This window comes from Trichoderma gamsii (assembly GCF_001481775.2).
Source record: "Trichoderma gamsii strain T6085 chromosome Unknown Scaffold_10.2, whole genome shotgun sequence".
Lineage (NCBI taxonomy): Eukaryota > Fungi > Ascomycota > Sordariomycetes > Hypocreales > Hypocreaceae > Trichoderma > Trichoderma gamsii.
In genome coordinates, this window is record NW_020171347.1 from 383,014 (window position 1) to 404,722 (window position 21,709).

Consider the following 21,709-nt stretch of genomic DNA (forward strand, 5'->3'; position numbering starts at 1 on the left):
ACTTTGTACAACGTTGCAGCGTGCAAGCACGAGTAGCGCTCGGTGTAATGAGTTTGGAGTCTTCCCCAATGGGTAGAGCTGCCACGGTAGCCTCCGTCCGCTATTCCAAACCCGGCGCCGTGGCATTATTATAGGCTTTAAAGTATAAATTACCTAGCAGCATTTCCGAAGTTGGCTCGGCAGGCCGGGAGACAGAAATGAAGCTCGTGGTACCTACTGACCTATGGGTTAACCGAGAAATGCAGGGGCTTTTACAGAAACCTTGGATCGAGGTGGTATCAAAAGAAGGAGAAGGAATCAAATGCTAAAAAAGGTGCGCAAGTTCCTGCATCATCGCGTGGGCGCTAGGTATACTTGGCCAGAAGTGGCAGGACAAAGCTGCTGCAAGGCGGTGGGAATGGTTTAAAACGCTGCGACTATTTAACCTCTGCTTGCGTCTGGCGGGCTTTTGAGAGCCAGTAATGCACGGCGGCTAGAAGGGCCCGAAACAACAGGGCCGTGGAATTATTTCTGGCGGCAAGGCAAGGCAGGCAGGCGTCATGGCCCTTGCTGGTGGATTTGATTTGAGAGGAGGGCCTCCAAAACCTGGGCAGAGACATGGGTCTTGCAGCGTTCAATGATACCATTGATTCACAGCAGGGCATGCTCTTGGTAGTGGAGGTACCTGGGCTACTTACAACTTCCAAGGCGGCCTTGACGATGTAAGCGGACAGCGCAAAGCAGCCAGTATAGTTCCGGACTGCCATTCCAAGAGTCGACGACGCTATTGGCATGAGTGGGCTCGAAGTAGCATCAATACAGAAAGGCTCGTGCTTCCAGGCTCGTTGGATAGAGGTTAAATACATGTATCCGGCTCGCTCGATAGGGGGCCCTTGGGAAACCTGAAGCCCCACTGCCACATATACGGGGCATCCGGAGCTACCTGATGATAGTGGCTTTCAAATTTACGGAGAGACTGCGTGTTATCCACTGCGGGCGCAGAATTGCACGCAAAAGCCGTCTCTGGTTGTGCACTCGAGAGAGGCGCCATCTCGTTACGCAAATAAACAGCGCTTGGCTGGCACTGCCTGGGTCTCGAGGGGCTTGTAAGTGGTCTGGTACTACTCAGGTATTGCGTGCCTCCTGGCCAACACCGTGGTCTACTTGGCTGTAGGCGCCGCCAGTTGGTCTCGGCCCCGTATACCCCCCCCGTATTTGCGTGCGTATATAGTTGTCTCAATATGGGGCTCGCTGCGCTGCCCATTCTACAGTACGCGGCAACTACCTACGTCTAATAGCTTGGCCTCCGTATCCGTAATAGAGGATCAGGTCAAAAGGGCAAAAGGACCTGGGCAGGCTATTTCCGTCGTTGCTTAAATAGGTCTCCAGCCTCCCTCCCCCTCGGGCTCTGGTGTGGCTGCTTCTGCGATTCTGGATCTTGCGACGTCGTGGTGACGATCTTGTCTCTCCATTTTCAGCTCCCGGTTTTAACGTTTGTGGGCTTCGAGATCGCCTGCTTAGTGCGCGCCGCCTCAGCTGCCACTCACCCGGTGACGTCGAGCATGCATGCTCCCGCGCCGTCACAGAGAATCTAGAACCGTCTTGGCAACTACGTGGAAGGACGTCAAGGAATTGGACAGGACGACGACCAGCAGGAAAAGCTTCAAAAGTGGGTTGGCCGCTGGGCAAGAAGCAGCGCAGAGTTGCTTTATTTCTCTTGGACTTTTCTTGGCTCTTGGCTGCACTCATTCCGGCCCTTGGCAGAACAGCGCCAACAGTACATCTGATACGAGCACTGTCGCCCATTGGATATAGACCGAAGCGCTGACGAAGACTCGAGTGGCTCGCAGCATCGTATGACTGCGCCTCCAACAAACTGAAAAACGAAGCAAATACGCCACGGCTTTAACAGCTCGAGCATTTCATTTCATTTTCTGTCTCCTCACTCTCCTGAGCCAGTGAGACGCAAAGAGTACCGGTACCTGGTGAGTAAGATTCCAATTGGGCTCCCAGTTGCTCCATTCGCCGTGCCGTGGCCCGTGGCTTGTCGGTATAAGCCCGCCAGAAACGGCGCGAGCTTATACGCGTGGCTGCACGACTCCCGCCCCGGACAAGCTGGAGAAGACCACGAGAAAAACAAAGACAAAAACGTTATGAGGCGCTCCTGAATCGAAGCGGAGCCCTTTTGTGCTTGGCTTTTTTTTTTTTCTCGCTGTGTGCTCCAGCCCGGGTGTTCCTAGTCATGCTGCTGTCATGCCAATGTGCTTGAACGCTCCGGCATATCCGCTGGCCGGGAGCCCACCCCCATAGAAACGGCTTTCCCACAGTCGTTTTGCATGAAAGAGGCCGTTAATGATAAATAGTTACTAGACGCTCGTTTTCTTTTCCCTAGTCTGTCCTGCTGGCTTGTCTCTCGTTTTTTTTATCCCTTTCGCTTTCTCCTTCCCAAAGAGTAAGACGGCAAAATTGATTGGGAAGAGAGCCCCAAAGCAGCGCAACAAAGCATCAAACCGCCAAGCGCTAAACCGCAGTTCGACTAAATTAATACGATACGAGGCAATCCTGTCGCGTGCTTGTCTCACGAGGTCTTCCCGGATACTAACAAAGGTCCTGGAACAAACATTCGCTACGAGGCCCAGAGCATCTTCCACGCCAAATCGTTTGAACAAGGGGAAAAAGAAAAAGCAAAAAAGGCCTCAGAGTGCGTCGTTGATCGCCACTCTTTTGACAGACGCCTACTTTATCTAGCCCGCGACACCACTGCGAATAAGCTCAGCTGTCTTAATCTTTTCGCTCGAGTCGCTGGGCCCCGCCAATAGCAGCCATACCCCTTTTTGTGCTGTGCATATACCATTATCGACTATTGCATTCTTGGCCGGAGGAATCGGCTCCGAATACGATACGACTAGGGGAAAGGGACAAATATCGAAAAAGACGAGATAGGGCTGCTCGCCATCATCCGCCACCATCGCAGAGTACAGATTCTGTACATGACATCGCCGCGCTCTCGTCAGCGTTCTGCTTAACCCGCTCATCGACGTCTTGCGTGTCTTGGTCCACGGATCGGCCGCATCGCCATCATGGGTCGCAATCGAGGTTCGTGCCCCATCCATTCCTGTCTCGCCCGTCATTTACGCATTCGTCCCTATGCCCCTCCCACACCCCTACCAGCCCCCAAGGACCCCTAGCCTCTAGCCTGGCCCTCCTTCTAGGGGCTCCATTTCCCTCGCTAGAACCCCAGCATTGCGTTGCGCCAGAAGGGTCGGTGGCATCATTGGCCTCCACGCACCAAGTGCTTGGCTGTTGCGCAGCGCTCTTGGCTGTCTTTGGCGCCCCGTCGGTCTGTTGTGCAGCAGAGCGTACAGTGGTACTGCGGCGTGTGCGACCTGCTGCCACCCGCCACCTGTCACCTGTACGCGCCGCCAAGGTGGCTCTGTTCGGCGCTGCTCACAATTAGAGACCAGACGGGATGGATCTGCTGGGCTTGGATGCACTCAATGCTTACCGCAATAAGCATGTCCCAATGGCCTGCCTGTTCATGCTAGCCTCTTTCCTTTCCTCGTGCTGACCAGTGGCCGATAGTTGTCTCGTTCATGTCCTCATTTTCTGCTGGGCGCAAGACACCGACTTCTCCTTCGTCAACGCCTCCCTCGGACGGCGAGTCTCCCTTGTCCAAGGATTTAAAAACCAAGGTCAAGAAGCGTCACTCGCTCGCGCACATCACGCTGCGCAGCCCTCCCACGCCGCCGTCGCAGTCGGACTATGGCAGCCCAGTAAACAGCGTCGACATCAACAGCGTCGATATCAACAACGTCGAGCCTCCCCGCCGCAGCCGAAACAGTCCGTCGCGGAATAGCGCACGACCCATGTCCATGATACAGACCTACCAGCCCATGGTCATGGAGGTCAACCAGGACACGATTCCGGAGCTGCAGCCCATCTTCTCGCTGCTCAACAGCCACTCCAACAAGCTGTACCACGAGGGCTACTTTTTGAAGCTGGATGACCAGAATACACGTATGTTTCAATCTATTAATTTCTTGATTTGAGCTTTCATTCCCATCAGCTAGCGCGTCCATCTACACTGTGGATATAAAACCGGATGGCTAACTTGATATGGTTTATACAGAGGGCAAGCCGAATCCCGACAGAACTTGGACCGAGTCCTTTGCGCAGCTCGTCGGCACTGTGCTCTCCTTGTGGGATGCCGCAGAATTGGATGCCGCCGGTGAAGATGGCGAGGTTCTTCCCAAATTCATCAATCTCACAGATGCCTCACTCAAAGTGGTAAGACAACCCCCACGTGCTCTGCTTGCTATGACTGCGAGACACTGACATTCCCTTTTTTCTCGCTTTTGCAGATCGACTCGCTGCCGACTCGGTCTAGCGATGAGCAGCCGCTGCAAAACATTCTCAGCCTTTCCACAGCCGGCAAGAATCGGTACTTGCTGCATTTCACTTCTCATGAGTCACTTGTCCAATGGACATCAGCTGTTCGATTGGCCATGTATGAGCATGCCGCCCTCCAAGAAGCCTATACTGGCGCCTTGATTGCCGGCAAGGCCAAATATCTCAACAACATCAACGTCATGATGGAGAGATCCAAAGTTACGATAGGGGCCTGGGTCAGAGTCCGATTCGGCGCTGGCGTGCCATGGAGACGCTGCTGGTGTGTTGTCACACCACCTGACGAAAAGGAATACAACAAGCTTCAAAAGGAGATGAAAAAGAAGGCTCCCTATGACCGATCTCATGCTCGCGTCGTCAGAGGAGATATCAAGTTCTACGATGTCAAAATCGAAGGCAAAAAGCAAAAGAAGACCAAACCCGTCGCCTCCATCAGTGAAGCCTACTCTGCCTATGCAATCTACCCCCAAGCCAAGTCGCTGATCGACGCTTCCACTCTCATCAAGATTGAAGGCAACATTTCAATTTATTCCACGCCACCGTCATCGTCGGAAGGATTCGTCTTCATCATGCCCGAGACACGCCCTGCTGTCAGCGGCTTCGAGATGATGCTCCGCTTTTTGTTCCCAACCTGGGATACTTTTGGCCTGTACGGCCGCCCGGGCAGAATTGTTGCTAGCGTGCTGGATGCTAGGTCGCTCATGTTTGCTATGCCCAAGCACAAGAAGTACGGCTACTTGGAGCTGCAGGACGTTGAGACGCTCTTGCTCGATGAAAAGAGTTCGACCTGGGATGAGAGGGAGTGGCGAAAGCGTCTCAAGGATGCCACTGGCGCGCGAATGAACTCAATCGAAGACGGAAGCCGAGCTTACTCTCCCTCTTCCTCTTCACACAGAGCTAGCGCCAGACTGAGCTACAACAACAAGCCCAGAGCAGTAGGTTTCGCCGACGATGACTTGCGCAACTCCTCGGACTCGGCTAGCCCAATCTCGACGGACTCCAGCTCTTCGCCAAATGACCAGTCCCCCTTGGAAATGGCTGGGCGAGTGGGAAGCTCAAGCTCGGATGAGGAGCGGGTGGTCACGCCGAATGGCTATGTCGAGCCCATCGAGAGCAGCAACGGAGCCATCCGCACGCCGGAACCTGTCGTTCGACCTCCGCTCATGAACCGACTTCCCTCGGATCGCCCAAGCAACGCGCCATATCACTCACCCGACCTTCGACGAGCCAACAACCGCCTGTCCCAAGGCACTCTGGCACAAATGGCCAAGGCCGGTGGAATTGCTTTGCCAGGAGTTCCCGATATCCCGGATGACGACGACGAAGATTCCTACCACACCGCGCCGCCACCACCAGTCCCGGTTCACGGCGGCGATGGTAACACCTTTTACGCCAACGAGAACCGATCAGCTCATTCCTTGAACCCTCCGCCGAGTCACCACAGCCATCACAGTCATCATAGTTACCAAGATGGCGACCGCCCGCCCACCGGCTACTCCAACCGATCCAACCGATCCAACCAGCGACAGCCATCTCCGTACGGCGCGAGAGTCCCTTACTCGCATGACGAGTATGACCAGAGGCCGTCTACAGGCGACGCTTATCATGGCCAGCGTCCGCTCCCGCCGCCTCATGCGACATCCTACCCCAATGATCGCTATGCTGCCTACTCTCCAAATGGTGGCTCTCCCGGACATCGACAAGGACACCCTCAGCGGAAACCCCTGCCCATGAGACCCGGCTCTTATGACAATAAACACCAGAGTATCACTCCCAACGACATTATTGATCATTATACTACCCAATCTCGAGCTCAATATGACGGCTTCCTCCCCCCTCAGCCACCGATGCATCTCGAGTTTAGCAACGAGTTGACCAACGAGCTTCAGCAACCTTTTGTGGACCGACCCCGCGCGGGTGTTTTGAAGACGGTCGGCGGTGCTGATCCGGATGCCCATTATTCCCCCGGCTTCGACATGGCAAGCGTCAACTTTGGACCAACAGTAAACTACGGTGCCCCTCCCGTGCTTCGCAAGCCTGCGCCCCCTACAGCGCAAGCACCGCCGCCGAGGACACCCACAGAGCACCCCAGCCACAGGAGACAGGACTCGGCGACCATGCCATGGCAGCCTGCTGCGGTTTCGCCCAGCTCTCAGCGATCCCCTGGCCTCACTCCCCAGCAATACGTCCAGCATCGAGCCTCTATTGCTTCGGCACCGTACGGACATGGGAGAACCCTCTCGGCCAACTCCCTGGGCTCCATGATGGCACCAAGCCAGCATGGTGGATACCAGCAATCGGTATCCAATATGCAGCAATACTAAGCCGGTGCTGCTTCTCCTTACAGTACAATACCAGCATTTTCTTTTCTTGGTTACGACATACCCTCCTTGCATGTTTCCTTGCCTCTTTCTCTCCTCTTCCGTCTTTCCCTATGCGGAATTTTCTCGGATATCTCTCTATCTTTCGATAGATACCCTATGAAGTGGTGGTAATGTATATGCAGCTTTGGATGCAGTATGCATTGGTAGGCGTTGGGCTGGAAGCATCACATATTGCACAGTATATTTTTTAGAAGCAGTATGAGAATTGCTCTTATGACATCCTTTCTTCTCATGCGATTGGCGTTTTGTTTTTTTTTTTTCTTTTGTAGCAGGAGGAAGTTTTCCAGTATTCGTGTCAAGCGGACATGACGATTAAAAACAATGCATTGATCACTATTCTTGATACCAGGTAGACTCAGTATACAGATGGAAATACTACCAAGTAACGAAGACACTGCTTCCTTTTACTCGCCTCGTGACTTCTGTTGTAGAGCATTCAGCAGTTAACTGTGGTGAGACTAAAATTTGGTGAATGAGCAGGGCGCGTGATTACTATGACGTTTACTGGCGAAGCCGTGATGCTTTACATGTGCTTTGCACCTGGAAACAGTCCTCGCTGATGTAGTCGCAACTGCCGCGATGAGCTCTGGCGATGATATGGATTTAACAGAGGGGTTACAACCTGCGTTTCATCAATTTGAAGACTTGCATATGTAAAGCATGTAGGTGCAGCCGCACAAACAGCCATTATTCGCTGAATACCTGTTTTGGGAAACCCCTCACCACCATCGAAGAGACGCAAGCACGGCACTAAGCAGAGAACGTCTAGGTTCTAACAACCTACAGTTGGTATGTTACAGAGAGGGCATGGCATCTGTGGTTGCATGGAAAGTTTTCATTGGTCTCTTGGAAGCGCGTGCGGGACACGGGCACGCAAGCTGCAAGATCGGGAGCTACCCATTTTATGCAAGGCCCCAGAAACCCGGCGTCGGTATCGCGGGAAAAAAAAAAAGTGAGGCGTGGAAGAGAGATCTGGTGACTTGGCTGTCGGGGGAACTTATCGCGAACACGCGGTACAAGGGGGGGGGGGGGTGTGTGGCGATGCGAGAGGCGCAATGGTTTGACTGGAGGCGTTTTTTTTTTCCATTTATTTTCGTTTTCTTATGGTGGAAGAAACGTGTGGTTTTGGTGAAGAGAACGCGCGGTGGACATTTATTCGCGTGACTGATGGAGGGCGTTTTTTGGTGTAAGTCCACGCCCACGCCCACGCGCACCAGGCACGTCCACGCAACACGAGCACGGTACACGTCGTTTCTTGTTTCTTGTTTCTCTTGTCTTTATGCTCTGTGATTTTTTTTTGGCGTGTTTTTTTCTCTCTAATTTTAATTTCAACTCATGTAAGGGGATTTGTTGCTCTGTAGGTTAGATAAACTGTCTTATTCGTTTCTCCATAGTTGTGGCGTGAAAAGCATGGGACGTGATGTGGAAGCCATGGGGCCTGGTAATGACGTTGTTACGGGCTTGATGATCTATTCAGGCGTTTGTTTGTTTCATCTGATGTTTTTTTTTCTGAACTCTTTTTCTTTTTCGCTACTATTACTACTACTGCTGCTGCTTCATAGTTACTGCTACCTTTTTATTTCAAAACTACAAGTTGTATGCTGTTGGAGAAGCATTATTTCCGTTCTCATTGCCTCTTTTCGGGCCAATTTACTCCAGACGTAGGCACTGCCGACCCCGCTATCGCTAATCGCCCATCCCGCCAGCTAGAGGCCTGCCATACTGCGGTCTTGCTTAGCTGCCTGCTGTGTTCTCCTCACCTTTCAACCTTTTTCTTTTCCTTCTTTAATTCTCCGCGCAGCCATAGACTACCCTGCTAGTATTCCTCTTTTTACATTTTCTTTCATCAATTTCTCCACACCGTTACAGCCTCACCTCTAGCAAGATCTGGCGCTGTGGCGCAACAAGAGAGCGGCCACTACGGTGCGGTGCGGCTGGTGTAGTAGCTAGCTCCCTTATTAATTGAAAAAGAGGGCGCTTGTGACAGTCACGTCCGCCTAGGCTCCCGCCAAGTTCCCTGATAAAGAGCACGCTCCCTTGTTGGTCCAAAGGCAGCTCTGGGTTTCGATCTTGTTCTCATCACAGTCTGCTTATTCGACTAGCATAGCAAGCGCATTGTTTTTTTACACCTGAGGCAGGCAACCTGGACCGATTTCTAGCTGTAGCTTCATCGGGTCGCTCCCAATGGACGGCGAAGGCGATACGCAAGAGCCAACGCAAGGTAGGACCCGGCCGTGCATCCAATTCTTTGTCTCTCGAGGTTGATACGATGCGACGCGACGATGCGGTTTGATGCTGACACACTTGCCTCTCACAGCGACGCAAAATATCCTCGACCCGCGCCGACTAGGGAAGCAGAACTCGGGCTTTTCGGACGAAGACATCTCAGACATCATCTGCGTGCTGTACCCGCACTCGGACACTGCGCGAATCGAGGTCCAGCAGCTGCTCAAGACCGGGTCGCCGTATCTCATTGGCAGGGACGAAGCCGACGACGTCGAACTCGACTATGAGCACGAGGACCGGCCGAGCCAATTCGAATCCAACCCCGCAAACCATGGCAACCACGCCATTATCCTACGGCTCTCGAGCCTGGTCCACAACCCTGCGGCCGGCTTTGTCTTTGGGAGGAACCCGGGCCGATGCGACGTAGTGTTTGCCAATGATCCGTTGAAGAGGATCAGCAACATCCATTTTCGCATCTTTGTCAACGAGCACGGCACCGTCATGATCGAGGACCAGTCTACCAATGGAACCTTTGTCGACGATCGCCTCCTCAAGAATACCCACAAAGACCCTACCAAGAAGCCCATTCTGAAATGGATGTTGAGCTCAGGATCTGTTATCCGAATCTACCTGCACAACGAGATGCAAGACCTTACTTTCCGAGTTCGAATCCCGCGCCGTGCCGACGAATATCTGGATACGTACCAGCGCAAGGTGGACGACTATTTCCTTCGACACAACTTATTGCCGGGGCCCGTCGAAACGATCACTGCCGGTCCTGGAGGCCATGTTGATTTATTCAAGAACGCTGGCCAGTTGATAACCCCGCGACGCCCGGAACGCATACCGAGCGAGCAGCGCACTCCGTCAAAGCGCAAAGATAACGTGCGGCGAGAGTGGAACGGGTCCGGCAAGTATAACCGCATTGGCATGATTGGCAAGGGAGCATTTGCCGTCGTCTACAAGGTGACGTCCAAATACGATGGAATGCCATATGCCGCCAAAGAGATTGAGAAGCGTCGCTTTATCAAGAATGGAGTGCTGGACCAGAAAGTCGAAAATGAGATGAAGATTATGCAGAGAGTGAAACATGTAAGTTGCGGTTTGCTACTCACCCTAACCTACCATGTACGACTTGAGAGTTGGGCTAACTGGTGTGCGCGCGCTAAAGCCCAATATCGTGCGTTATATGGAAAACTTCGACTGGGAGGATCGTTTTCTCATCATCATCATGGAGCTTGTGCCTGGGGGTGACATCGGAAAGCATGTCGCAGACGAAGGACCGTTTCCAGAAGCAGAGGCTAGGATCATTTCCCAGCAGTTGTTGAGCGCACTGGCCTACTTACATAACATCAACATCACTCACAGGGATGTCAAACCGGACAACATCTTGATCAACTCGCTTAGCCCGCTGGAAGTCAAACTCACAGATTTTGGTCTCTCCAAAATGGTGGATACGGAGCAGACATTCCTCAGAACGTTTTGTGGCACCCTGCTATACTGTGCCCCAGAAGTGTACAACGAGTATGCAGAGTATGACGATAAAGGCATAAGGAGCAGAGGCAAGAAGGCTCGTCGTGTACCGGGCCAAAGATATAATCACGCCGTGGATATCTGGTCATTAGGCGGTGTCATCTTCTATTCCATGACTGGCCAACCTCCTTATCCCGTTAAGAGCGGCACTAGCTATTCCGAGCTGCTACATCAGATCATGACAATGTTGCTCGATATAAGACCACTAGACGATCGTGGTATTTCCAATAGCGGCATCGACTTCATCTGCGCCATGCTTCAGAGAAGACCAGAAAACCGTGCGACGGTGGAAGAGTTGGACGAGCACCCGTGGATTCATAGCAGGACTATTGAGGCCTCACAGTCGTTTGACGAAATTACCGACGAAGAAGATGTCTTGGAATCACCTCAGTATCACGGGACTCAGCACCAACCAAACGCATACACAATTGAAGACGAGGATGATCGGGTGAGTGATTCCGCAGGAGAAGAATCGGAAAGAGAAGACGAAAGCGAGCAGCAAGAGCAAAATGAGAAAGAAAACATTGACTGGAATTATACCTTTGGGCAAGGCACAATGCGACCTCTCCGGTTATTTGGAGAAGTCGGTGTCTCGGCTGTAGGCAGTTCTGGTGCCGTTCCAGAGAGCCAACTGAATCTACCAGCCCCGCAAATGAACGGCAATGGTAGCAACAATAGCAATTTCGAAGCCCAAGATGACGAGGCTTACGATTCTGGAGATTCCGGTGCAACCCTTGTCAAATACGGCAGCATTTTCAGACCGGAGAGAAGCGTATCCATTGATCACGCACAGTCTGCCGACCAACTGCAGAGCTTGGTGGAAAACGTTGCTTCACAAAGCCTTGGTGTCTCTGTGATCGGGATTGAGGACCCAAACGCATCCAGTTATTCAATTGCTTCCTCCGACTTTAACACCAGCAAACGGAAATCACCCTCGCCTCTCGCAGCAAGCGCAGATTTTGACACTGATAGCACGCCTACCGACAAGCCGGCTCTCAAAAGATTAAAATCAGAGGGATTTATGGACGATGTTGCCGACCCAACAACCGAAGAGTATGAGTTACTATCCCGTATGCCACCGATTCAGAGATCTAACTCCGGCCGCCAGATTGATGAACCGGTGAGCAAAAAGATCTTTTGGGCACAGGATCGCAGGACGTGGCACCTTAATTACCCCGAGATGACACAGCTGCAGTATGGTGCGTTTGTCCTGGCAGCCAACCAGCGGAAAGAGAAATTCCTCCCGGGCAAAACGCCCCTGTGGAGTCTGGCAATGAAATACTTCCCCCCTGTTGCCGCATCAGAAAGGCAAAACACGCCGAGTATACAGGCTCCTGGTCCTCCTGAAGAGGACGTCAATATGGACTTTCCGGCGACGGGTCCAACTGCCGACGGCGCGGCTACCGATGAAACAGATATTCCAGACAGCGGTAGGGTAGTCCCGGTACAGCTTGATGGAGAGTCTGGGGCACTCGCTCTGATAGCATCTGACGACACGTCTTGCGTCAGAGATATTACCTGTCTCATGGCCGATACATTTGTTTCATTTGGCCGTGGCCTCGAGAACACTGCCGTCTACGAAGACAGATTCAATTCAAGAGTGCCAAAATATGCCTTTAAGATCATGCTGTGGAAGCAAGGCTACGATCCGTCTAGCGATCCCGCCAAGACGCCCCTTCCATGGACACAGGATTTAGCAGGAGATGAGAAGTCATACCATCTCTGGATCTCGACCAAAGCCTCTGTCGGAATCCGTATAAACGGACAAATGCTCGACTCTTCCGACCCGAAGAAGCCCTTTGGCCCTTCCAAAAACTGGACCAAACTCTACGACGAAGACGAGCTGCTCGTATGGGGCGATTCCAACGAACAAACCAAACTCAAGGTCAAATGTCTCTGGGGCGGCTCATGCAGCGAGCGTAAAGACAAACATCTCGAGCTCGCGCCCCCCAAGCTGGCGAAGGAGCTAGACGCCGCCTGTCTGCGGACGGAAAAGCGCATCCAGGACACCTCCAGCAAACGTGCCGAGAAGCGCCAGAGGATCAATGACGTCGAAACGGAGGACAAAGAGCGCCGCCTACGGACCGATTTTGAGCGTGAGAGGAGCCTCTTCTTTGAGCGGAAGAGGTTAGAGGCTATTGAGCTCTTGGCGCCGAAACCGGGCCTGTCTACTGCTAGTAATGCTTCTTCTTCGAGGAGAGGCTCTCCCGCGATAAGTCTGGCTCCGTCTATGTTTTCGACTCGACTGCAATCTGCGTTGATGAGGGCGAGCCCGGAGAAGGATGCTGTGAGGTTGGTTCGGTGAAGGAATATGATTTTGTTATATCCATCAAGTTTGGCGTTTTTTTATTCTGTTCCTTCTCTTCTTGCACCTCATTGTTGTTATGCATCAAAAGTTCATGTAAAGCACAATGTGAGCGAGCATTTTATTTTTCCTTTTCTTTTATTTTCCGTCTCATTTGGAAGTTTTATATGTGCTTTTGCAGAGGAGCGAATATCGGGCTCTTTTTTCTATACATGTGTTCAGGGCTGTATGTGTTGGATGACCGGATGGCTGGGTAGGAAAAGAGGGAACTGGAATGGTATGGAATGGAATTATGCTGGAGAGGGAAATATTGGGCAGCTCAGGCTGCAATTTGTTGCCATGATCGGGTACATATACGATATACACACACAGATGTCATCTAATACATAGGTGTTGTTAGTCTCAGTATAATTAGAATCATTTATTAGCAAATGCAATCTCTCAACTAAAAATCAGAAATATTCTTAGTTCTTTGCCCACCGACGCTGACTGACCACGATTTCTTAAATAGCTAATTGTGAGTTAACTAGATGGCAGTCCATCGACCTGCCACTTGTCTATCATCCCCTCCAACCGTCTTTCCTTCACATAATGGATTTATCAACTCTCTTCGCCGCAAAAAAAGCAATGGTACAAATCTGAAAGGAAACAAAAGAACAGAGACGTATAGGAAGGAAAAGGGGAAAACAAAAGGAAAATGAGAAAGTAACAGCAAGATATAAAATCTTCCGGTCGTACAAATACAAACGAAAATCTCATGAAAACCAACGCAAAAAGGCCATAAATCCATTTCTTCGGCCTGTCATAAACATTGTTCCCAAATCGCATCAAAAAGGTTATACAAATAAAGCGTGATCCGTCCTTGGTAACAATTGCCAATTATTAGTGGAAAAAACAAAGGAAATAGTCGTTAAAAGCAAGATTTTGCTTTGTTTACATATAACGACTTCGCAATTATGTCGGAAGTCTAGTCGAAAGATGAGGTGTCGCGGCTGCTTTTACTGATCGCATTCTCCTTGTCAGAGTCATCATCTGATTGATGTTCGTGGTCCACAAAGCTTCCTAGGTCAGGAAAGAGTACACTAGTGACGTTACTGGCAGATGCAGGAGAAATATCAATTTCGTCAAATTCTTTGAATATAATTAGCGTTGGAGCAAGATAGCATCATCCATGCGTGTCAACTTACCGATCATATTGGTTCGCTTGCCCGGCGAGCTCTCGGGAGAATCTGGTTCCTCAATGATGGGCTCAGACATCCAGTACGGCGTTTGCTGAGGAGGCTGGGCTGTGCTCTGGTAGTCTTTTGCCCATTTGCCCGGAACGCGCGGTGCCCAAGTGCCAAAAGAGCAGTAATCATTCAGATCCGGAAATGGTCGTTTGCGAGGCTGATAGTAAGGATTACTACTAGGTTGAGAGTAGTCGCTAAACACGCTTTGGCTGAATGAAGAGTCATCTTGCATTGCGTAACAATCAGAGTCAAATCTAGAAGGGAAATTATTCCAGGATGAACCTTTTCTGAAGGAAGACTGGGTGCTTGGTCCTCCGGCATAGGGCGACGTATAGCTCTTCCAATGGTTGCTTGGCGACTCTGGGGATCCTTGAGCTTGCGAGCTAGCAGTTGGGGAAGGAGGAGGCCTTTGTGACTCCCAGTCTCCTCCATCGCCTGGATAAGCGGCCGCTGTGCCGGCATTTGCTGAATTAAATGCACTGCGAGTGGCACGAAGAGGCGGCCGGCCGGGTTCAGTTCTAACCCCACCGCTAGAGCCATAGTTGAAGGTTGACTTTCTGTCTGGGTTGAATCCTGTGTAGCTATCTATGCTGGGTGCCGTGGTAGATTGATATGCAAAAGGACTTGAGTACCAATGGTCTCCGCTGGCACTAGACATAGACATAGGGGGCAGCCATGAAGTTGCAGGGCTGTCTTTAGAGAAAGCTCCTCTGTAACCTCTCTCAGGGATAGCTTCGCCATCCCCATCCCCTCCTGCAAAAGAGGAGGCAGAGTTGTAAGGCTCTTGCGTTCTTGCATAATAGCCAGTTTGTGACTTCTTTGGCGAAGTTCCAAATATACCCACGCGGCTGGGTATGGTCTCCTCGTTGGGCTTGATATCTTCCTCAAGAACCTTGGCATGCGAAGAGGCATTACTTGAAGCGCGAGAGTCTGAAAGACGAATGTCGACCTTTGATCTGAATTTCACACTCTTGCTTCCAGTGGATTGGGCTGAATCATCAGTGGAAGTGTGACTCTCCGTAGAATTATCGGATGCTTCTTCGGATATTTCAGAGTGGGGGGCTTTGTCGGAGCGAATGACTGATTCCTGCTCATCTTCAGGAGCCGCTGGATGAAAGATGTTCCCTCTGTGGCCGTAAGAAGAGAATTTGGAGGAATTACGGTTATCTATTGGCAGCTTGCTTGTTTGGTGAATAGGTGAGAATATATCTTCGACATAAGGAGCCTGGTATCTTGGCGTCGTCGAAGTATTTGGAGAGCTGCCATATTGACTTCCTGGGCTACTTAGAGGACTCCGCTCTGCCCGTCTCTGAGATGATCCAGTGTTGCGAACTGGATAGTAGGGCGAATCAGGCGAGGAGTTCGAGGGGCTGAGCTGAGGGCCGTTTGTCGAAAGCTTCAGCGGTTGCGGAGCTTTCTTTGCTTCGAGAGAGCTAACATCGTTGCTACCATTTGTATGAGCCGAGAAAAGCAAAGTATCCAATTGATTCTGATGGTTTTCTGGACCAGGCCCTGAGTTCGATGATTTTGCGGGCACACCATTCCGAGTGCGATTGCGGGCAGAACCAGTATATGAGCTGCTCTTGTGGGAACGACTCGGCGCCTGGAATGGTTATGTCAATCCTGATTCCACGTCTTCAAATTTCATTGAAACAAAATCACTCACAAAATCAACCATAGAGACGTCTGCGATGGCCTCGGCAGATCGGATTTCCTCCACGCAGACCGAGCAGTAATTGGGAAAAGGCCTTTCGCCATTCGAGATTGGGTGGTTTCTCTGAAACTCTTTGGATCTGACATTTCCGCACCCATAGCAGAAATGATGGTCCAAAGCCCCATCCTCAACGTTTTCTTCGAAGCAGTCTTCACAGTAATTCATAGACGGCCTGCCTCCCGGAACAATTGGGTGCTTGGTGTGATAGTTGGAAGAGCGAACTTTGCCGCAGCCTGTGCAAAGATGATGGCGCATTTTTCTCTTGGGGCTCATCTCTCTCTGAGCAGTTATAGAGTGAGACTGAGTCGTAGACTTTTTGGGCTTTGTCTTCGAATCGCGAAGCTCAGAGTTTTCGGACATGTTGGCTTCCTTCGGAGGGGTCATGCCGAGCAGCGTGTTCAGTCGAGTATTCAGCTCTGTTTGCAAAGCTGATAGCTCGCTTCTCAAGGTGGCATCTTCTGGGTGTTTAGAGAGCTCTACCACCACTTTATCGAGCTTGCTCTGAATGCGTTGGACCTCCTGAGAAATTGAGCTAGGTTGATGCGATTTGGGCATGTTTGTAGGGGCCAGTGTGTACAGAGGAAAAGGCACATGCTGAACAGCATCAGAGGCAGAATCGGCCTTTGTCAAAGCTGGATAATATTGTGTCGGGGGATACACAGAGCCCGCAGGAAAAGCAAACACGGGTTGGTAGAACTGCGGTTGGGAATAGTTGGAGGTGGACCGCGGGAAAGTAGCTGAAGATGGGATGGAAGAGGCAGGAGACGAAGCTCGGAGAGTGGCTGGGCTCGAAGAGGATCTTTCACGAGCCTTGGAGGAGTCTCGCTTCGAGGCTCGGCAAGTAGGTGACGGCTCAGCATCAACTCTCTTTGGCTTGTGTCTGGGAGAAGAGCGCTGGAAGATGTGCCCCTTTGGCTTCAATTGGCGCTCAGGGCGAGGCTTGGATGATTTTTGAGCCTTTGGGGTCTCATCGACTTCTTCCGCGGTTGGTTTGCTGGCATTTAGATCGAGTGTCGACAGCGACTCATTGTCACTCGATTCATCGCCTGGGTCGTATTGAATTCTGATACTCTGCGAGTGCGATTGGGCTTGGGCCGCTTCTCTATCTGCACGCTCGATGTCGCGGCGTGTGGGCAGATTGAAAGCAAGGCTGAGGAGATCAACTCCGCCGTCGTCGGTTGGGTTCTTGCGTCGATTTTTCTTGCTGCCACCCATGGTAGATGAATCGGCGAGTGAGATGGCAACGGTGTAGATGTGAGATAGAAATTCAATAGACAGAAAGCGATGGATGAAGGTGAGGATGAAGGTGGAAGAGAAGGCAGCAATGGAGACTCAAAAAAAGAAAAGAAAAAGAAATAAGAGAGATTGAGAATGGAATTAGATTTAGAAGAAGAAAGAAAAGAAAGAGGGGAGGAAAGAGAGGGGGGAGAGAGGGAAGACAAGGGGAGTCAGAGTCAGGAAAAAGTGAAATTGAGTCCAAAATAACAAAAAGTGAGGCTGAACTGAAGAAAGCATGACACGACTTGGGATGAAGGCGCGTCTCGTGCCATTCTTGCGTTATGGTCATGGGGCACGCCAGCTGGAAAGTCCATCCGGTTACGCTCTTGCAGCTGCCAATGCTGTCAATCGATATACGCACGGTTGGCAGCATGATAGAGACGAAATGAAAAGGTGTAGCCAAAGAATGAAAGGAATAACTTGTGCAATTAATTAGCCAATTGATGACATTTAATGCCGTAAGATAATTAAATCACAACATTTACTGGAAGAAGTGATCAATGTTTTCTCTGAAAAGTTTGGTAAATTTTCCCTCAAAACATGAAATTGATATACATTCTAGACTAACTTTTGTCTAGATATATAGGAGCACTCGAGCCATGTCTTTTTTTATCTGGCTTCTATCGGCCTCCCTCAGATACCTATCCGTGAAAAAAATACATCCAACTTCTAATCCAGGCGAAGCACTCTGGCGCCCCTCTTCTTGGTGGGCTTCTTCTTCTTCTGGCCGCGCTCAAAGGCAGCAGCACTGACGTGATCACGACCAATGTTGTCAAGGTCCTTGACTTTGTAGATACGAATGATCCAGTTCTCGCTGGTATAAGCCTCCTCAATCGTATTGATAACAGGTCCCTGGTCGGGGACTCGGACTTGTCGGACTCTATCAGCGGCCTGTCCCGGAGGAAACAGGGAGCCGTAGTTGTAATACGACATCTTGTACCTGGTTTTGTTGTTAGCACTAATTACTCGCTGCAATGGCTCGCTTATCACTTACATCAAGCTGTTCTTCATGGTATCAGTGGCACCCTCATCAACGCGGTATTCGCCCTGGGAAGTGAAAAAGTCTCGCTCCTTGACCTCGTCAGGCCAGATACCTTCAGCAATACGGACCATCCACAAGAACTTGTTGATATCATCGCCAGAGTAGCCCAAGAGACCACCGAATACGACAAGAACATAGTCAACTTCGTGTTGTCGCATGATTTCGTAGCTGACTTCCTCCCTTGAGCTCATGGCCTTGCCAACGGTAGCAATGTGGGTGTTGTTCCAGGTGTTGTTGTCGACGAGTGTAGGTCGGTCAGCCATGCCACCAATCTGGTAGCCGTAATCCCACCAGGACATAATCTTGGCGTCCTCCTTGGTGTTTTGGCGCAGCCATTGGTAAGCCTCTCGGTAATCGTCAATGATATGTTGACTTCCATCAGGCATACGGCTGGCAAGGACAACAGACGGTGAAGAGTAGGCGTTTGACGTAACCCAGGTACAGTGTGAGACAAACATCAAGAGGTAGACGAGGATAGATCCCGACACCAGCACCTTGGTGAGAGGGCTATAGATGCCGACATTAGGCTTCTCAACGCCACGGAGACCACCCTTTACCTTCTTTGGTGCTTCCTGCTCCTCAGCGGGAACAGCCGACTTCCAGCTGAGGTATGTGTCGAGGATCTGAGAGGCTGACATGGCGGCAGCAACACAGACGACAGGCGTGAGAGTGAGCATCAGACGGACCATGACACCAGAGAAGTAGCTGCCGAACAGGGCATACACAACGACGAAGACGTGTTCATCCCTGAGCTCCTGGAAACACAGATAGACACCAGCGGGGAAGAGCCAGACAAGGAAGTTCAAGTCAAAGAAATAGGATGGCCAAGCAGTGGGCTGATGCTCAGAGACAGAGGCAATGATGGGAATGTGGATCTTAGCATAACCGGTATCCCACAAAGAGTAGAATCGTCCGCTCCAGGGGGCAATGTAGCCCAGAGAAGTAAGACCAACAAGACCAAGCAGACCTAGGCCAAACGTTGCCACGAGGATTGTGACAAGGAAGGTCTGGAACTGGCGTCCAGAAATGGCAGATCGCACATACTCGATGAAACCAATAAGCTGGATGAAGCCAAAGATACCTATACAAGCGATGTTAGAGACACGAGATCCCGGTTCTATCAAGAGTAAGGATGATTCTTACCCAAGGCGGGCATATGCTCGCTGGTCTTGATGGGGAGGAAGCCGACAAAAGGAATCTGCATGCTGGCCAATGTTCCCAATGCATACCAGGTGGTGTAGCTGACATAGAGACGGGAGCTGTATCGGCCCATGCAGATCAAAGTCAGGGCGTGCACAGGGAGGAGGCAGGTGATGAAAGCGTATCCACCCCAAGATGCCACCATGTAGCCGTAGAACAAGGCACACAGGGCTCCCCAAAGCATGGAACCCAGCTTGAGAGCCTTGATCCACAGGTAAAAGGTAAAGACGAGAAGGAAGATGGCAATGGCCTCGTTATCGTAGCTGCCAGCAACGGATCTGGAGATGTAACCAGGCGCAATTCCCATGAAAATAGCCGCCAAAAGACCTGCAGATGGCGAAGTAGTCATTTCGTTGGTCAAGAGATATGTAGCAAAGGCCGTCAGACCTGAGCAGGCCGGCGCAAGGAGAACGCAGATGTTGCGAATGTCGACGGGGACTGTCAACGTCTTGAGAGCGTGGTAGATGGCACCGCTGGTGACCATCAGGCCGGGATACAGGGTGCCTCCGGTGACTCGACCGAGAGGATGCCATGTTCGGTCGTCAAACCAGTCCCAAAACTTGTGGAAGCCATTTGCGACAAGGTACTTGGTTGCTCGGAAGTTGAACCAAGGATCGACTAGATGGGTTGGTTAGCTTCGTGTTATTGGGCAAGGCAAGTCGATGCGCTCCAATGCAGAGAGACAGAGAGAGGATTCACTGACATTCGTGAATGATACTTTCAAATCCTAAAGGCGAATCGTTAGCTTTCGGAATAAAACGCCACCACAATTGCGATTGAGCGCAGCAATGGCCTCCGCATCGCAGAATGACAGCTATAAGAACAGCAGCGACTTACGTATAACAGAGAACAGACGACTCGCAATGGCCGCGGCCGCAATGAAGCAGAGAATGACGACCCGGAACAGCGCCCGGGTGCTTTCGGTGGTGTAGCCCAAGGCGGGCCCTTTGGAGGTTTCGACCGCCATTGTGGCTCTCCTGAAGGTTGATGGCGATGCTTCGTACCTTACCTTGAGAAGCCACGCTGAGACGTGGTGAGGACAGCTTGAGCTTAAGGTGCTACGTATGTCAAGAGATTGTGGGGCCGGCGCGCGCCGGTGTTTTCCCGAATCATCAAATTGCCCATCCCACGAAACATCGCCAAAACGCTGCGCTGCGCCAATTGTAAAAGTGGGAACGGGATTGAATCATGGCGGAAGCTGTAGAATTGCGCTGTAATCTAGTCTGCATCGAGAAATCGCCTTGGAGCAGTTGTAGTATTCACTGTCGTGAACGTTCCTGATTTCCTTCTTTGTGAAGCTTAAAAAAAAAGGATGAAATGAGCTAGAGTGAAAAACTCCGCTGGTGCGTAGGTATATCGTTCCACCTCTCGAAGCTGCTTGGAGACTACATCTTGCTCTGCAAGGCGCAATTGTGATGGTCACTCAAACGTCAAAAGACCTTCTCAAAGCGTAGCTGGCACGTGTGGTAACTCTTCTTTTTAATTTTGAAACGTCTAAATGCGCATATTTTTACAAGTACAGTTCACCAAAACAAACGACCCAACGAAACCTCTATGCAGCGGCGCCATGTGTAGTTTCAAGTATACACTGCCTGTGCAGTCTGCGGTGTCCTGATTATGCCTCGTGAGGCTTTTGGGTCTCCGTGACGGTCATATTTTGTTCGTCCGCCAGCATATTTTTTTCCCCTTCTCCGACGACCATTTTCCCGCTCCTCACCCCTCACCGGCCCACGTTTTTCCTCAGTTACGTCAAGGGCTGTCCTTGGAGACCTTTTCTAGGAACTTCTCGAGGTCAAAATTCGGGCTGTTGACATCTGTAACAACTATTTCCATCGAGTTAGCTTCTTGTTGGTCAATTTTCTAGCATGCGCTTCCACTCCTCAAGTTCTCCTCGAAAAGCTGCAGAGCAGCCCCGCTGGACTTGAAAGGAGCAAGACAGAGCATATGCCATGTGACTGCGCGGTTGTGCGTACCATCGTCTGCTGATGCTACAGAAGGGTTCTTCTTCTTTGCATATTCCGCCTTGGCCTGATCTATCAGCTTCTGCTTCTGCTCATACTCGTGCTGCGCGTGCTGAGCTCGCTGGGTTGTGGTGATCGTGCGCTGGTGGGAGAAGCCGTAGAACACGCCAAAGGCGAGGGCGGACCACCGGAGGACCTGGAAGAGAATCAATCAGAACTGTGTCGCCCAGCGAGCGGGCCCAATTGCACGCGGCTGTCGCAAAGATCGAGGCCGATGCGGGACGGCGGCGTGCGGTTGGGCTCTGCGAGGTTTAGGCCAGACAAACGTACGTTGACTCCTGTTGACGACATGGTGATGTTCGCACGTCGCGCGGCTGCTGGGAGCAGGATTCGAGGAGTGAGGGCGAATTTGGGGGGCTCGACAATGGCCGTCGCTGAACCCAGGTCGACG

General features: G+C 51.3%; 5 protein-coding genes across 5 annotated transcripts; 2 read left to right on the top strand and 3 right to left on the bottom strand.

The window, feature by feature from the left end:
- Positions 1–3,059: 3,059 nt before the first annotated feature.
- Positions 3,060–6,710, top strand: TGAM01_v203734 (SKG3; the record flags this gene model as incomplete). Its single annotated transcript, XM_018805976.1, has 5 exons — positions 3,060–3,075; positions 3,291–3,391; positions 3,525–3,996; positions 4,109–4,266; positions 4,341–6,710. The coding sequence occupies 5 exons, from the start codon at positions 3,060–3,062 to the stop codon at positions 6,708–6,710; spliced, it is 3,117 nt and encodes a 1,038-aa protein (XP_018660694.1).
- A 2,244-nt stretch (positions 6,711–8,954) lies between these two features.
- TGAM01_v203735 (serine/threonine protein kinase) lies at positions 8,955–12,834 on the top strand (the record flags this gene model as incomplete). Its single annotated transcript, XM_024549269.1, has 3 exons — positions 8,955–8,991; positions 9,088–10,088; positions 10,873–12,834. 3 exons carry the CDS (start codon positions 8,955–8,957, stop codon positions 12,832–12,834), a joined length of 3,000 nt encoding a protein of 999 aa, XP_024405974.1.
- Positions 12,835–13,801: 967 nt separating this feature from the next.
- On the bottom strand, positions 13,802–16,992 carry TGAM01_v203736 (hypothetical protein; the record flags this gene model as incomplete). Its single annotated transcript, XM_018803947.1, has 3 exons — positions 13,802–13,965; positions 14,022–15,666; positions 15,730–16,992. 3 exons carry the CDS (start codon positions 16,990–16,992, stop codon positions 13,802–13,804), a joined length of 3,072 nt encoding a protein of 1,023 aa, XP_018662998.1.
- A 732-nt stretch (positions 16,993–17,724) lies between these two features.
- TGAM01_v203737 (oligosaccharyl transferase STT3 subunit) lies at positions 17,725–20,264 on the bottom strand (the record flags this gene model as incomplete). Its single annotated transcript, XM_018803946.2, has 5 exons — positions 17,725–17,995; positions 18,050–19,178; positions 19,241–19,915; positions 20,001–20,024; positions 20,135–20,264. 5 exons carry the CDS (start codon positions 20,262–20,264, stop codon positions 17,725–17,727), a joined length of 2,229 nt encoding a protein of 742 aa, XP_018662997.1.
- Positions 20,265–21,157: 893 nt separating this feature from the next.
- TGAM01_v203738 (hypothetical protein) lies at positions 21,158–21,609 on the bottom strand (the record flags this gene model as incomplete). Its single annotated transcript, XM_018803945.2, has 2 exons — positions 21,158–21,454; positions 21,589–21,609. 2 exons carry the CDS (start codon positions 21,607–21,609, stop codon positions 21,158–21,160), a joined length of 318 nt encoding a protein of 105 aa, XP_018662996.2.
- Between the last annotated feature and the right edge of the window lie 100 nt (positions 21,610–21,709).